Genomic DNA, 17,791 nt, shown 5'->3' with positions numbered 1-17,791 from the left:
TGGTCATTGGATTTTTCCATCATGAGTGGGAATCAAAAAACAAAAAACGATTGGTTTATTTGATTTTCCTTTTAAAACAAAAAACAAATATTGAATTACACTGCATTTTTTCTTTTTTTGTGTTAATATGATTTAACAAAGATTCAAAATACGCTTTTATTTTCGTTTTCTATTTCATATAAGAAAAATGAAATCACTAGTCAACAGGAACGAAAAAACGAACCAAAAACAACCGTTTATTCATATTCGTGCACCGGAAGCTGGCATTTACAACCGAGTGAACTTCGTTCTGGATATTTGACAGGCATTCCTGTGACAATTCTCTCCAGGGGAATTTGTTCTGTACAATCCGGGTATTATTCGTTCTTTCTATTTTCAATCAATATTTAGAAAATTAAAAAGTGACGTTTTATGTTGTTTTTTGTTTTTTAATCTAACACTAAAAATGAAAACTGCCTGTTTTTTAATATTTCAATTTTTGATTCGGATCAAAAATAGGAAATAAAAAAACGGGCCACAGGACTGAATTTGATTTCAATAATGATTTAAATTGGTTGGGTTTGCGTGACCCGTGCTGGCTTTGCGCGCAGCAGTCTGGGTATTACGGCAGCGCTGGAATGATACACTGACCCCCTCCACTTTATCTGAACAAACAGAAATTAAAGGAAAGTTTCTTTTTTTTTATAAATAAAGAACATTTTTCTCATGACCTGTTAAATCTAGAGTTCAAGGACTGACTTCTTTGGAAATATGTAGTGGCAAAATTAAGTGACTGAATGCGAAGTGAGTCATCAGTTTGTGATGATAATTTGAATAACACTTTCTGTGTAACATCATCTCGGAGTGCTGTGAAGTAATGCGTCCTTCCGAGACCGCATCATCTCCGTTATGTCATCCTAGCGGTAATTAGTATATTTGTCTCAGCTGAGCAGACACATGTCTGACCTGGAGTAAAACTCTCCCAGAACATCTGTCCCTTTGTCAGAAAAAAAAACAACAAAGAACAGACAACCACAGTCTGAGGCTAATTAAGGTTTCACAAGAAGCTGTTCTGTCCACGTCACCTTCCTTGACTGAATCAAATACTTTGGCTTTGGAAAAAGCACTATTGAGAACAGGTGGGGATTTATGTTTCTATCCTTTTTGCAGTTATACCTTAAACATCAAAGTGTTTGTTTAATTCTGCTTAAATATTTAGCCTGAAAAACCACAGATCTTGACTTATTTTTGTACTACAGTACATTTGAATACATTCATGTGGCAAATGGTTTTGAACAAAGTAACTTACAGTGAGTGCATTGAAATATTTCTGCAGAAAAAGAAATGTATCTGCTAAATGTGGGATGAATTTCTTCTTTACTCTTGTATACAGCCTTAACAGAAGAGCATTTGATAAGGAACTTCAAGATATTTTGAGTGAAATGAACCATGAAATATGCACTGCTCTTGGGGCAGATCCATTTGTTTGGACTTAATGTGAGGAGCAACAAGTAGACAGTATAGTGACCAGAGAAGTGACGTAAGCCCCTTTGAATTGACTGATCACTGGAACAGTACTGTTCTTGATTGCTGATGGCAGCAACAATGTGCCCATTTGTTTCGGTATGATTTAGCACGCCTGGCTAGCATTACAATGCAGCACATATGGGAGGGATGCAGGATGCTCTTCAACCCTGACCAAAGAAAAAGCACGGATTTTAAACAATTCACTGCTGGATATAGAGCTGTCATTGACACCCTATTTATCCTCTGGTTTTTGTTAGCTTATGGAAAAAAGTGAATTGACGAGAGTCATTTGTTTAAACAGGGTTTTCAAATCAAAATGCTGAAACACTAACAAAGGTTCATCAGCATATGCTTGGGTTTCTCACCATAAGGTTTGTTGTTAATGGACAGGTCATGGTGAAAGGATGTTTTACAGCTGAATGGACATACTGAAAACTCAGTAGTGTCAATGCCGAGATTAAGATGGCGCCATGACATTTATTCCAATAGGTGGAAAACAGGCGCATAACTAAAGAGATGGTTCAGGTTTAAGCCAGTCCTGTCTGCATACTGACCGTCTGTGTGACCGGACTCGTTTTATAGGTCTCAACTCCAACAGTACTGGGTTCAAACAGACCTCGGGACCCCTTGTTGGAGCTAAGCGGGCCCATGCACATAGATAATGAAAGGAAATGGGGTGTCAGTAGGGTTGCCACCCGTCCCGTAAAATACGGAATTGTCCTTTATTTGAGAAAAAAATGTTGCGTCCCGTATTGAACTAATACGGGACGCGATTTGTACCGTATTTTCATTAACTTTTACACCATATTCTAGTTGAATTATTGAAATAAATTAACCTTTACACCATAGTCTAGTTGAATTATTGAAATAAGTTAACTTTTACACCATATTCTAGTTGAATTATTGAAATAAATTAACTTTTACACCATAGTCTAGTTGAATTATTGAAATAAATTAACCTTTACACCATATTCTAGTTGAATTATTGAAATAAATTAACTTTTACACCATAGTCTAGTTGAATTATTGAAATAAGTTAACTTTTACACCATATTCTAGTTGAATTATTGAAATAAATCAACTTTTACACCATATTCTAGTTGAATTATTGAAATAAATTAACTTTTACACCATATTCTAGTTGGATTATTGAAATAAATTAACTTTTACACCATATTCTTCACCTGTAGGCTATATCTTGGCTGATGTGGACATACAGTAGCATAGGAGGCTATTTCAGTTGCTAGTATGGTTGTCTGTCTGTACAGTCATGCAAGTTCAATGCTATTAAAGCACTTTAAACTTGAAATCAAAGCATTTTGTTTTTTTATATAAAAATAAACACATTTTTATTCAGTTTAGAAGTTTGGGGGCTTTTTTCTTTTGGCTCCTGCGCTGCTGAAATCAGGGCGTCCCTTATTTCTATTTCTGAAAGGTGGCAACCCTAGGTGTCAGTAAAAGACAAAAAGGAATTTGAGTTCACAATCATATGTAAAAAAGCTGGACCCTGGTGCCAGGGGTGGGGTAATAGATGCCCCCAGGAAATCACCACATTACTGCCAACTTAATCTATGGTTGCAGATCGTTACGTGTGAGAAAGGAAGTGAGGTCGACACACCACCTGTGCTCCTGCCATTGGTGTCTACTCACGGTCAAGAGTCAATACCATCCAATAGTACGAGTGGGTCCAAACAGACAATAAAAAGAAGTTTAAAGGAGCTTGAGGCTCCTTTTAAGAAATGAGACTCATTAGCGCCACCCTTCGCCACCACGGCCGTCGGGGGTACTGCAGCCAACAGCGAAGCCGGCACGGGAGAACGGGGAGAACGAGCATGCAGCGTCATGTGACGTCACATCCGCAGGACAGCGCGGGAAATTCAGCCCCACAATTGCAGCAAAATTTGCAGCACACAGCCTGTTCAAGGCAACGGAGAAATACACTAGAGGGCTCATTCTTTTTGGTTTGGAACGCTTCATCTGACATTATTACTAGAAAACTTAAAACGTATACACATTTTTTTCATAAATCCTGCCTCAATCCTGCCTCATGCTCCTTTAAATGAACAAAACAAAACAAACAGGACAAAGAAGCAAACATACAGGCAACACAAAATAAAGTCCAGGCAAGCAGCAATGGCAACTCTGACAAAATGATCAAGATCACTTACCTTCAGATATACTGACTTACAGCATATCAATCACACCGGAAGCTACACCTGTTTAACACAAACATTAAACAATGTTGCAATGCATTTAAATATGTTAAAATATACTGCACCTATTATCTAAAAAAGACAAAACACACAAGTTCAGCCTAAAATAAAATGACCAATATCAAAATACAACTACTGTAGCTTCTGTAGCCCAGCTGCAAGTTACACAGATGCAGCTGACGACCCAAATGGAGAACCTTTTCCTCAATCACCCCCATACTTGCACCGGACAACCGTGAATCTGCCCTCGCCTCTTGACAAGCTGACTATATATGTTTGGTGGCTGACAACATTAAACCAACAAGGGGGGTGCCATGAAGTGGTGGCTACGGTAAACAGAGGGGGACAAACTCAATGCAGCTCAGGCCTGCCGGTCACACAACCACGCAGACCTGCAGTGGTTCCTTTGAGCAATCAAATTATTTTTGATTAATCTCTGTATGAATAATTAATGAGGAAAGGATTAGTGCATGCAAGGGAGGAATTATTTTTAGGCCCGGGCACTTACAGTGCGAAGGCCCTATTGTATCTGTAGGAATTTTTCTTTTTCTTCTGAAAGGAGGGCCTTTTTGCCCCCCTAAACGTGCCGCAAAAGTCACCAAATTTTGCACGCAAGCCAGGCCTGGCGAAAAATTTGATATTTCATGGTTTGCATAAATGGACGTGGCCTAATGGCTCAACAGCGCCCCCTAGAAAACTTTGTGCCTTGTACATGCACAAAAATCGGTACACACCTGTATCATGTCGCAATTTAAAGAAAAGTCTCTTGGAGCCATGGCCGAAACCGAACAGGAAGTCGGCCATTTTGAATTAATCTTGTAATTTTGGCGCAATTTATGCCATTCCTTCGACAGTTAATACGGCCCGAACCGTAACGTGCACCCAGGTGTGTTATACATCAAAATGTGCGTCTCCATCCTGCGACGACGCGCATTACCTTTCTCAGTCCAAAGCGTTACTGTGGCGATGATAGATGCCAAAATGCGCACCCCCACTTCACCTGGTTGGTCCATAATTGATAGTTCCTACTTTCTGCCATAACGTTTGAATGGTGTGATATAAAGAGTCATGGGTGATGTCATCTTACTCGGTATTGAGTACTTGACCTTCATTGGCCTTAATTAGCCCTGCCCCTTCTTCTGATTGGTCAATATTTGATAGTCCTTATTTTCTACTATAACTTTTGAATGGTTTGACATAGAGAGTCATGGGTGGTGTCATCCACTAAATGTCCAGGCCTGAAGAATCTACATGCAAGTCATACAAGCGCTTCTACTGCAGCACGCCTGAACGTGCACAAAGGTGCGAGGGCCCGTTTATCGCTGCTTGCAGCTTTAATTTATTTTGAAATCTTTTGACTTTTCTAAGGGCTCAGCAGGATCAACAGGAATTGCAGGGCTGCCAGGAAAAGATGGCCATGTGGTAAGCATGCATGAAATCTTATTGGAGAAAAGCAGCTTGTTTGCTGAATATGACACAAAATATTAACAACTTTGTGTGATATTGCCAGGGAGAAAAAGGAAGCATGGGATCTTCCGGGCCACCTGGTTTTCCTGGAGAGCCTGTACGTCAAAAACAGTTCAGAATGAATCCACGTGCCGTGCGCCTTCATTATTGTGGATGAAAACACTTTGTTTGGTTTCAGGGCGTATCTGGACGAGATGGAAAGGATGGGATACCAGGGAGCGTTGGTCAAAAGGTTTGCTTGTTTTGCCATCATTACGTGATACAAAGCTCATGCAAGGCTTAAGGCAATAATAGAGGCATGAAGTTGGACAGAGCTTCACATTCGTAAATGAATTAACTGTTCCCAAAAGTTTTGCTGTTGATGCTTGGCAACCATGGAAATTGAAAGACACTGGTGTCCCTCTTGTTTTTTTCCTGTTCCCATTTGACAAGATCTGTTAACATTAAAAAAAAATTCTTCGCCTTTGGTTAATTTCATAAATCCAGTCATGTAAGAATATATGACACAGTGCACACTGGGGTCTAGATGTCCAACTAAGCAAGCATGACTTGGAAGTGAAATTAAATGTAAACATGCCTTGCCACTGTATTAGGGTGAAGTTGGAGCCAGTGGTATTCCTGGCGCTGATGGACGGGCCGGCCATCCTGTAAGTTGTTCACACACATGCGCACACACACACACACACACACACACACACACACAGTGCGCCTGTAGTTCTGCTGAAAGCTTCAGCTGGTGCAGCTGTTTTGCAACTTCACTTGAACTCATAGACTTTGACAATTCGATGCAAAATGTGCAAGAATGACAGATGAATTACAAAAGAATTCGCTAAAGGTTTCACCATGCATTCAACAAATTGTCAAAAAATACATTTATATAAAGCAACTAAATGTTGGGCATATATAGTGATGGATTTATGTATCGGAAAGAGTTGCATGAATAGTTTCTTTATTTATTTATTTTCATCTTTTTAAAGCTGTCGTGTGTTAACTGCCGGCACAACTCAGACTCCCCCCTTGACAGCCAGTAAATTAGGGGTATTTCCCTTGTAGTTCATCCCAGGATAGCCTTGTTATGTAACTGGCTGGCTTTGGCTTCATGTTTAATCTAAGGCAGTGAAAGTAACTCATCGAGGGAATGCTGTGGTGGTCTGGCAAATCTTTTTAGGGAAGAAAGTGCTTCAACTGGGCAGCTATCCCACTGATCGTGATTATAACCGTTGTCCAAGAGTTTGTGATGGGTCTACAAAAGATGAGTCAATTGCTCCAAAAGGCTTTTAGCCAGCTCCCCCCAACAAAACCAGAGTCAGACATGTAACCAAGGAGACAAGAGTAGTAAGTTAAAACAAGATGCAGCGCTTCAGTGTGGGCCCCCAACAAGGGCATGTCTTCTTCTGTAAGTTTATCATATTCAATCTGTGTGTGTGTATTTAACTGCTGTCCTCCTTTATATGTGTCATTCTAACATTATCTCTACTCAGACTTCAGTGCAAGGCTATACAACCAAGCATCTGCTACTATTTATCTCAGAAAAAGTAACTGCAGCAGAAAAGTAAAAAAGGCTTGCCGAGGTCGCTCTGCTGCATGTGGAACTGAATTAGCTTTCAGTGAATTAAATAATTTGCGTTCCTGCCTTCATTCCTTCAAAAGGGAACATATTTTACTTGATGAAATATCTGTGGCATGCTCTTTCAAATGACCACAGAGATACAGAACAACCCCCTTTTTAGCCATGTCTTTACAGACATGTAGACGCTCAAATCCAGCCCTCCGTTCTACAAGGTGTCTTTCTTTAGAAATGTGTGTTACACCTTGGTGCTACCTGCTTCTGTACTGCAAGTGCAGCATACCATGTTGGGTGCTGATAAAAATGGGAACGCTTTGATCTGGATCTGTGGAATCACAATACCCATTTTCAGGGTTGGTTGTGACATAAACTAAATGGCAAAGCTGTTTTCACTCAAACATGTGCTCTCAAGTACAGACAAATAGATTTTTTTTCTTTTTGATTTACAGCCTTATATTCTTTAATGGTTATTAGAGAAATGTGTGCACGCTCTAAATGCAGAAAATGTTTTTTTAGAAACATAATTTTCACAAAATGTTCAGTTATTTGCATTGAACAACTCAGATACACTTGTCTATCCCTTTTTATAGGACACATTTTAAAGTATTGCCGTAGATACTGATAATGAACACTCAGAGGTCAAGTCTATTTATCGTAACAGGCACTAGTGGAACACAGAGAGAAACTGTAAGCAGTTGGAATCTGTGCTGGATAAAAGGGCTGATATATGACAGGGTTAAGGAAGAAATCTCGAGTAAAATAAAGGGAGGACAGGTTGGGGGTGCACTGCTGAGTAGTTTTTCATTTTGAACAGCAGCGTGGTAGTTATCAGTGTTTCCTGACAGTGAGCGGGTTCCCGGTTCCTGGTACCTGCTGGAGCTTTTCTCTGCAGAGTTTACAGTACATGTTCCCCACTCACATGCATTTCCCAACTCCCCCTCAGTCCAAAAACATGCACGTCAGGTTTAGTTGAGTAATTCTAAACTGTCTATTGCAGTGAGTGTGGGAATGCAGTTATTGTACTTGTATAACCTGACTTGTATAACATGACAGCTGACAAATACCTTGAAATCTTGACCAGAGTTTAGCAGGTAAATAAGAAGATGGATGGCTCTTCAGTTTGTTTTGTTTTGGTTATACAAAGGACATTTTTTTGTTGAAGAACATACACTTTTACCAAAAAAAAGGACATCTTCTTGATATTTTATCCAGGATCTTACCAGTTTCCTCTCAAAATGGCTTGTATTGACAGCCACTATGCCTGTATGTGTCATAGATGTTTAATAGAAAGTTGACATCACACCTGAGCTTATTTGGACAGTTTTTGTTTGTAAAGAGTTGTTTTTTTTGTGAAACTCTGTTGTATTGTAAACTTTCAAACCTTTCACATCTACGAAAATCTGACCTGAAGGGAAAAGGAAAAAGCTCTACATGGTTTCTATAAAAAGGCACTGATCTTTAACTTGAATGCATTCAAAAACATGGCTTACAAAAATATGTTTTATTGTTTTGGTGCGCTCTACATCGACATCGAAACTGATGGATGTCTTCCTGAGTCTGGTTCTTCTGGGAGGTATTTTTCTGTTAAAAGGAGGGAAGGGATTTGATGAAATCTAATGGTTTCCTTATCCGCTCAACCCTCTACAGACTGGTACTTTATAAAAACTATTACATGAACTGAATCACATTGAACTGGACTGAACTGGACTGCACTTAACTGGACTTTTATACTCAATTTGTTACCTTTCCAGCAAAATTGTTGATTATTCTACGCAAATAAAGTGAAAGTGTATTAAGTTGAATTTAAACAACCAAACAAACATATTTTTGTACACTCATACTTTTTTCAATTTGTGATAATATACAATCTGTCTGATTACTCCAGGGAATACCAGGATCGCCAGGAATTGCAGGCCTTAGCGGACAGAAGGTAATAAGGTCCTAATATGTGTGTGTCCCCAATAAATGAAGCAATAATTTAGAATAATTCAGTGTCTTGTATTTGATTGACATGATTCTCATTTAAGGGGGAAACAGGGGAGCATGGATCGAGGGGCTTAAAAGGCTCAACTGGAGCACCTGTAAGATTATGGCTGGTGGACTATTTGCATATTTGAATAAAGTGTTTCAATTTAATCAGAAGACTAAACAAAATCATTTCTTCACTGTCGTTTAGGGTGAAATGGGTTTACCTGGAGCACCTGGTTTAAAAGGAACACCTGGACCAAAAGTAATGATTTACGACTGTTATGTGGTTATATTCAAATTCCTAACAAATTGTCATTGTATCCGAAATACAGCGATCTTAACAAAAGAAAACCCAACACTAGTTTTAAACAGATGATTTGTAAATCTGAGGGACGTAAGCACACTGATTGTGGTATATGACCCCTTAATAGTCAGTCATTAAAAAAACAAAACGTACACATGCGTGATATTTGCAATGATTAACTGTAAGCCGGGTTTTACTTTTATTGAAATAGCTTCCAATCAAAGCGTAGCAGGAACAGAGCAGCAACAAGTTGGATGACGTCATATTCCCCTGCCCACGTTGCCAAGTGTATACGCAATGCTTTGCAGTGAAAACTGTCATTAGCCTCGTTATTATTCAAGCTTTCTATGCAAGGAGCTCAAACACTTTTTGGTTCAGTGGCACTACATGTTTGGTCACTTTTTTTTTTCTTTTTACAAAAATAGACTGAGGCAAATAATGATCTTTTGGCTACAGCTTTGGAGCGAAATTAAACCAGGATAAAGCTATAATGCTTTCATCAGTAGAATTTTAATGATACCGAAAGCTATACAGACTTTTTTCGTCTGGACGTTCTGGCTCCCAGTCATCTGCTTTTAATCAAGCTGATCTGCTTTTAATAAGGCAATATGTAAAAGTAAATGGCACAGACATTTAAAACTACATTATGGAAAATAATCCCTGGAAAAGAGAGCATTTGATTACAGATGATCAAAAATAACATCTCAAAATTCCAAAAACTTCAAAGTATCAGATGCATCATTAGTAAAAAGTGAATAAAATTGAAAATACCAACCATACTTCAGTCAATAATATGATCTGACATGGATTTTTACTGTATAATAAAACATATTTTATCTCATAATCAAGGGCAATACAGGTGAAATTGGAAATCCAGGGATAAAAGGTGCAGAAGGACTTACGGTATGTTTTTTTTGTTTTTTTATATTCTAATATGAACCATGTGACTTTTTTTTTCTTCGCTAACATAGAATTATCATCTGGAATGCTTCTTTTTCATTTTCATTATTCATTTTGACTCTTGGCGTTTAACCAACCACATTTAAAGGGAAGTGCAGGCGTACCAGGAAGACCTGGTCAGCCGGGACATCCGGGCATGCCAGGCCCGGTGGGAAGCAAGGTATTTTTTTATTACGGTATTGTAAGAACTTAATACTCATGTCCTTTTTGGTGTGAGTGTGTCGTCTACCACAAAACATACTATGATGTGAAAATTTTTGTTCCTTTGTTTGCTTCAGGGACAAAGAGGAAATCCAGGGGAAAGAGGAGAAGTGGTAAGATTCAAGAAATGGCGAGACCACACCTCTTCCTGGATGTGAAATATCACTATGATGCATTGAACAGAGATAAGATTTGTTTTGAAAAAACAGCTCACTGATGATAGAACCACCACAACACCTTCACCTCCATCCCCCTCTGTTGCCACCTCGTGACCATAAATAGGATTGAAGTTGGCATGAAAGACGAATGATTCTCTTAACGAAGGAGTCAAGAACAGAATCACCACAAGGTGGTGAACCACAACACATCCCTGCTCGTAAATATAGACAAGCTTAGTATCTTAGCCAATTAGCATGTGGTTGTAAATCATAAATATCATTGAAGGGTGTGTAACGTGCTGTTGTACGGACTCCAAAATTGGAGAAAAGTGGTTTACAAGCAAGGGCAAGACCAACTTATTTCATAAATGTTTAAAGCAGTCTCCCCATAACACTGCAGAGCCTGTAGTTTATCAGCAACACAGATGCTGCTTGTTTATTGTGTGTTGTAGCAACACAGGCTACGTAATGAACCTTATTACCTGTACGATTAAACTATTTGATTCCTTTTTGGATGGGATTTAAAAAATAAAAGTCTTCTGTTTGTATTATGTAGTTTCTTTTTTTTTAATTACCCAGTAGGCTACTGGACAACACTGTGTGCGGACGAATCATTAAAGCTTTAGGATGAAAATAATAAAGGACTAATCCAACCCAACCTAACAGACAGCTATCATCATGGTCTCGTGTCACTCCCTGGAATATCATATAAACAGCTTTTAAACCTCAAAATGAAGGCATGTGAATCTAAAGTCTCTTTCTGTCTCCTCACCGTGCTATAACTTCATAATTGCTGCGCAGGGACAACACATCGGAAATGTATAAAACTTAGGGATGTCTTCGTTCACGCATTGTTTCCTCCCACTGGTGTTGCACACAGCAACATGAACGTCCAAGTCATGCACAATATTTATGACATGGCCTGTTTTAAAACCAGATGTAACACTACTGGTATGTAATGATTTTGCCAAAATGTAGTACACAGTATGCAGTAAGAAATCTGTAATCAATTGCACAATCTTCATCATGCCAAAATGATTCAGATGGGATGCTCTTTTCGGGAACATTTGCAGTGTGCAGCTGACCAGTCTCATTCCAATATGACAGCTGATAGTACTGGCTTCCAGTTACGCCGTGGTATCATGATTTTTATGGTGGCATACTGAGCACCAATGATAACTGCTCACCGGCAGTAAATACTGTATAATGAATTGAATGATCAGTGCATGCTCCGTTTATACCCAATTCTGACACCCTCACCTGTCATCTGTTCATTTTCTGACGATCTTCTAGAATGGTGTTACTTGTTTTCTGTGTAAACCTCTTTACACCTTCTTTTTTTACTTTGCCTTTCTCAGCTTTTTCTTAAGTGTGTTGCTTGTATAAAACGCTTGCTGTGTCTACAATTTCTAAATGCAATGTATTTGATCAAGTTAGATGATAGAAGTTTCTACAAATTAACAAATACAGATATAAGCTTTTTTGCATTTTATATTAGGGTTTGTGTATTTACCTCCTTTAAAAAATGTATAACAAAAATTTGCATGAACCATCATGCTTGTAGAGGATGCACTCAAGTGAAGCAGCATCTGAAGTACCGTATACTGAACATTCAACATTAACTGTGGTCTGAAACCCTCAATTCACCTGCTTACATGATCCTAATGTAATTATTGTGTGATTACTTCACCAGGGTATTCACGGTGAAAAAGGAGAGCACGGCCATCCGGGGACTCAGGCGAGTTTCTTTCGATCACCTTTCTAATCTGATGACTGTCATGCACCCTCATAACATAGACTGAAATAGTGACATTTAACTGCACTTAGACAGTGAATTTGGTGAGCAATAGTTCAAAGTAAAGCCTTCACTGAAGAAACTACCTATTTGTCAATATTTATCAGAAAAACCTGGTGAAAAGCTTTTCAGTCTGGATTTGGCCCCTTTTAAAATGCTTGTCCATTTATTCTGCTGATCCATTCCCTCCTATCCAATTCATAGTCACACCATGACCAAAGTGCCATGAATCTTGAATCTAAGTTTAAATGTGACCAACTATGATGAAATGGTACTAATGTACACAGTACTCGAGTTGTAAAAAAAAAATCAGGGGGATGGTGGATTTTATCATATGGGGACAGATAATTTGTGCTGATTACAAATAATATAATATATTACAAATAATAGCACTGACCAAAACACCTGCAGAAATACTGCAGGAATGACATAGCAGCAGTTAAATGCAGCCTTCTGTAAGCTTTAAATATCCACTGGGCTTACATCAAATACATCAAAACACAACAATAAAAAACACTTTTCTGAACTTATCAATATGACTGTCCTTCACAGGATAAGTAACATGGATCACTGCAAAAACTCAAAATCTTAACAAGAATATTTGTCTTATTTCTAGTTAAATGTCTCATTTTAGTAAAAAAAATCTCATTACACTTAAAACAAGACTCATCACTGGAAAAAACAACAATTTCTTCTGTTTCAAGTAGATTTTCACTTAAAATAAGTAGAAAAATCTGCATGTGGAACAAGATTTTATTGCTTGTAATGAGAAGATAAATCTTGTCCCACTGGCAGATTTTTCTACTTATTTCAAGTGAAAATTTACTTGAAACAGGTGAAAATTGTCAAATAATTTATTTTTCTGGTGATGACTCTAAATGTTGAAATAGCAGTAAAACCACATTCATTGATGAAATGACATAAGGGATGGAAAGGGGGGATGATTTTGACCGTTTTTATTTCAGGGGGGATGCCATCCCCCCTCATCCCCCCTCAACTCGAGTACTGAATGTACAACAAAGTAATACTTTAAAGGAGTTAGAGTCAGCCTAGCAATACTGCTACTATCATGATGTCATGATGGATTCTTGCTTCTGTGAACTTTGATGTAGATAATAGTATGTTTGTAAGTGCAGTCAACCTTTCTGAGCATTATCTGTTTTTAATGATCTATCCTGTCTTTAATTGATAGGGATCACCTGGCCTGATGGGGTTGAAGGGAGAGGTATGATAAGCTCAAAAGTATTTATTGCCCCTCCACGTACCCTGTGTACAAGAAGTGTCTGTATTCCTAACATAAGTGATATTCTTGCCAGAAAGGGACAACAGGGGATCCAGGGCAGAGAGGACTAGAGGGTCAAATGGGGCGGCCTGGACAACCGGGTCAGTCAGGCACAGCTGGACACCGAGGGCCGCAGGGAAACACTGGCCGTCCTGGCCCACCTGGCCCTGAGGGAAGATCTGTATGTATGACATGATTTGTGCCATCATCTTTATGGTGAACTTGTGCTCTGGAGTGGAGAGTGAAAATCCATCATGATCCATCACTTTGCGTTGCAGGCGAGTGAAATGTCAGACAGTCACATTCGACAAATCTGCAGAGAGATTCTTCAGAGTGAGTAGCAACGCTGAGTGACTGATGATCTGTTTCTGTACAGTTGAACCCTCTGAAACTGTTTCACTGTCAATGGTCCTAGATGAGTTGCCTATGTTGTTGCTGAGCAACCAGCAGAGTAGCTGCAGCAGATGTCAAAGCCAGCCCGGATCTCCTGGTGCAACAGGTCCGACTGGCCCCCAGGGCAAAAGGGGTCTTCCTGGACTTACTGGTCCCAGGGGGATGCCAGGCCACAATGGTCGACCAGGTCATCCTGGGATTAATGGGCTGAAAGGTAAAAGTCACGTCAGATCAGCAGTATGTCATTAAAACTATTTGCAGGAGTGGTCTAACATGTCGACATGTGTTTCCAGGAGAACCAGGTTTCGAAGGTGAGAAGGGAAGCCCTGGGCGAGTCACAAATGGAGACCAAGGGCCACCTGGACCTCCAGGTTAATAACAGAATATATTATTTAGTATCAATACTCATTACGTAAAATATGTAAAGTTCACATGGAAGTAGGGCTGGGCGATATATCGAGATTTTAATATATATTGATATATTTTCAAACACGATATGGTACGAGACAATATCGTTTATATCGATTTAAAAAGAAAAATAATATATATATATTTTTTTACTTTTTTTTTTTAATGATTTTGATATAACTTATTTTGTGACAAATTAACTTGAATGTTTTATTTGAGATTTGCACAAATGTTTTGTTATTTGCACAACTGTCAACCTCAGTGGAAAAGTCTGCCTGTTACTGTCTACATTGTATTAATTGCACAGTGTATTTTAATTTAATTGTTATGCAGGAAAGGGATATTTGTTTTATTTTATTCAATAAGCATTTTTATTCTATATATGCAGGCAGTTTATTTTTATTTCATTTGTTTTATACATTTTGATATTGTGCAGACCTCTGTTAATAAAGGAACCTGTGCAGGGCCCTCCCGGGGTTGGTAGAGGATGGCAATGCCCAGGACTGACAGTAGGTAGGAGCACGGGGTGGTAAAAATGGGAAAAAAACCGGGATAAAAATATTTTAGGAAAAAAAAAAAATAAAGGAACCTGTGTGACATTTGGCACGAGGCATTGTATTAAAACTGACTGTTTTTTTAAGGGTTTGCCTCAGAAAAAAATGAAGCTAACAGAGATGCTAACAGAGATGCTAACAGAGATGCTATGCTATAATGCTTTGGGGGAAACCCCAATTAAGGCACAGAAAAAATATCGAGATATATATCGAGTATCGCCATTTAGCTAGAAAATATCGAGATATGACTTTTGTTCCATATCGCCCAGCCCTACATGGAAGCAATTGTAACACTTTCATTTTTCTAATCTGTGATTTCTTTTCATTGATTTTGACTGCTCATGCCTCACTATCTTTATGTCCACAGGCCCCATGGGTCCTCAAGGGTACAGCAAACCAGGCTCTCCAGGTAAGCCTGGAGCCCCCGGAGTAAATGGGGCTGAGGGTAAAGGTGGGAATCCTGGCCATCCTGGCCAGCCTGGCATATGTGACCCATCCCTGTGCTACGGTGGCATGATGCGGAGGAACCCCTACAGCAAAGGCCCAAACTATTGATGTAACACGGCATCACTGCAGGCACCAGTCTAAAGCTGATGTGGGACAAACAGCCATTCTCAGGAAGATCTCATCTTTGCAGTTTCTCTCTGTCACAGAAACTACAGTAAACGTACCTCTTCTGAGACTTCTTATGTGATCTCAGTCAGCATCCTAGTTTCTCTGGTGGTATTTTTTTTAAATTATTATTCTAATGTCTCTGAACATGTTTGACGTTTCATCATATTAAGAGAAAGAATAATTGGCTGCTTTGAATACCTCTCATCTGAAGACCTTGAACTCTTGTATGTCGGTGTGGCTGGTACACTTTCCTATACTGCCCCCTGGTGTTCCATCACTTCATCTCGCTCTAATTACTCTCTACACACAGTCCTGCAGAGTCGTGCACAATGTGTCCTACGTAAAAAACTAAACACACCAAAGCTTCTACATGAACTACATATTGAGAAAATAACTTTACCATTATTTATCTGTGAAATTTGGCATGTTTCAGCGCAAAACTGTGAACTTGATTTCCTCTTGCTGACTATGAGCTCCAGTAAGCCTGCGTTCTGACAGCATCCAGTTTTGACTGTTGAACATGAAAACCTTTTACAGTAGCTACATTGTGTTTAAGAGTAACAATTTCCCCTGTCATTACAACCTTCATTCATTTATATGTCATAGTTTTTTTTGTTTAATAGTTAGGATTTGAAATGTTTGAACAATTATTACGTATGGCGATGCTGACATCTTATGTTCCACAGGCTTGCCTTTCTTTACTGTAGCAGGTTTTTATTGTTGTTATTTATAAGTGTCATAACTGTGTATTTCAGCAGTGACATGTCTTAAATAGCTTTTGTAATGTTATTTTGTGACTTTTGTATACGTTTTCTCTCCTTTTATAAAACTAGAATACCGTGATGATTGTGATCTTTGCTGGTTGGTGTGTTTGTTCTTTCCAGAACTTTTTTGATGTTCATATCGACATGTTGGTACTGGTTTGTGGCTTCCATTTACTAAAACCTCTAAAATCATTGGATTGCAACTTTTGTGGGAGAAAAAAACCCAAAACAAAACCCACCATCTGCCTCTTTCACCAAGGACACTGCTTTAAGAGGATTCCATGTGCACAGCTGAAGCTGAAGATCTTTTCTAGGGCCTCAGTGCATATTATCCTGCATGTTTGAGATGCTTTCCTCACTTCTGGCTCACATTATTGAGTCACTGATAGACTTCTGTGGAACTTGGTAACAAGTAAATGTTGAACCAATCATTTGAATCAAGTGTGTTGAAACAGAAATGTCAGTGGACCCTAAGAGCCAGATTTGAAGAGCACAGACCATGTCATTGTCTGGAGGAGGGACTTCAAAAATATCAATTCAAGTGTTTCCATTAAAGCTCTACACTAGATGGAGCTACAGGGTAACATCTCAGCATATCTAGGAATTGTTAGGAAACAGTTTTCTTTTTTTTTTTTCCTGGTGTGGACAGTATTCCCATCCATCCCAAACACACGAATATCCTCAGTTACAAACTAATGTGTCGCAAGAAAGAAGACTTAAGTCTAGGACTTCAGCCAACAAGACCAGCAACAATCTAAAAGGTAAATAAACCAAAGACTAAATTTACTAAAAATACTATATTGGCTGGAAAGCTTCATGTGACATGTAAAGAGGATCTTCTATGGAAGACAAGCCGAGGAGCCTAAATCCTCAGGTGAGTGATGACTGATAACACAGGTGTGTGGTAACCAACTAAACACAAGGGGAAGGAATTTCAAAATAAAGAATAAAGCTGAATGAAATACTGAATAGTGTGATAATCAGTATCTATTATCCTGAAATAAATCTAATCCTAAATCCGTTTATTATTTATTTATTACCTTGGCATGTTCCTCTATGAATGCAGAATTTATAACAAATAATTTCTATGCTAAACGTGAGTTATTATTTCTTGTTTTCATGAAATATAATTAATTGCAGTGCCCAAACCTGAATGATTTATTTTTAATTTGATTGCATTTATTAATCAATCATATTATTATTATTATTATTATTAGTAGTAGTAGTAGTAGTAGTAGTAGTAGTAGTAGTATTAGCATTATTATTATTATTATTATTATTATTATTATTATTATTATTATTATTATTATTATCATTAGTAGGATTATTAGTAGTATTGTTGTTATTATTATTATTATTATTATTATTATTATTATTATTATTATTATTATTATTATTATTATTATTATCATCATCATTAGTATTATTATTATTATTATCATCATTAGTAGTATTATTAGTAGTATTGTTATTATTATTATTATTATCATTATCATCATTAGTAGTATTATTAGTAGTATTGTTGTTATTATTATTATTATCATCATCATCCTCATCATCATCATCATCATCATCATCATCATCATCATTATTATTATTATTATTATTATTATTATTATTATTATTATTATTATTA

The 17,791-nt window shown here is 38.1% G+C and overlaps 1 protein-coding gene across 1 annotated transcript in view; it reads left to right on the top strand.

Annotated features, from left to right (window-relative positions):
• Positions 1–16,229, top strand: part of col21a1 (collagen, type XXI, alpha 1) — a 33,711-nt gene extending 17,482 nt beyond the window's left edge. Inside the window, exons 13-29 of the mRNA XM_061744630.1 lie at positions 5,088–5,141; positions 5,230–5,283; positions 5,365–5,418; positions 5,780–5,833; positions 8,639–8,683; positions 8,781–8,834; positions 8,930–8,983; positions 9,875–9,928; positions 10,074–10,145; positions 10,264–10,299; positions 12,038–12,082; positions 13,332–13,364; positions 13,456–13,602; positions 13,700–13,754; positions 13,837–14,028; positions 14,108–14,185; positions 15,144–16,229. Coding sequence (XP_061600614.1) covers positions 5,088–5,141; positions 5,230–5,283; positions 5,365–5,418; positions 5,780–5,833; positions 8,639–8,683; positions 8,781–8,834; positions 8,930–8,983; positions 9,875–9,928; positions 10,074–10,145; positions 10,264–10,299; positions 12,038–12,082; positions 13,332–13,364; positions 13,456–13,602; positions 13,700–13,754; positions 13,837–14,028; positions 14,108–14,185; positions 15,144–15,331 — 1,269 coding nt within the window. The 3' untranslated portion in view covers positions 15,332–16,229. The remainder of the gene's footprint in view (positions 1–5,087; positions 5,142–5,229; positions 5,284–5,364; positions 5,419–5,779; positions 5,834–8,638; positions 8,684–8,780; positions 8,835–8,929; positions 8,984–9,874; positions 9,929–10,073; positions 10,146–10,263; positions 10,300–12,037; positions 12,083–13,331; positions 13,365–13,455; positions 13,603–13,699; positions 13,755–13,836; positions 14,029–14,107; positions 14,186–15,143) is intronic.
• Positions 16,230–17,791: the final 1,562 nt, after the last annotated feature.

Source organism: Cololabis saira, chromosome 17, assembly GCF_033807715.1.
Source record: "Cololabis saira isolate AMF1-May2022 chromosome 17, fColSai1.1, whole genome shotgun sequence".
Taxonomy (NCBI): Eukaryota; Metazoa; Chordata; class Actinopteri; order Beloniformes; family Belonidae; genus Cololabis; species Cololabis saira.
The sequence above is the reverse complement of the archived record's forward strand: the minus strand, read 5'-3'. Positions and strand labels throughout refer to the sequence as shown.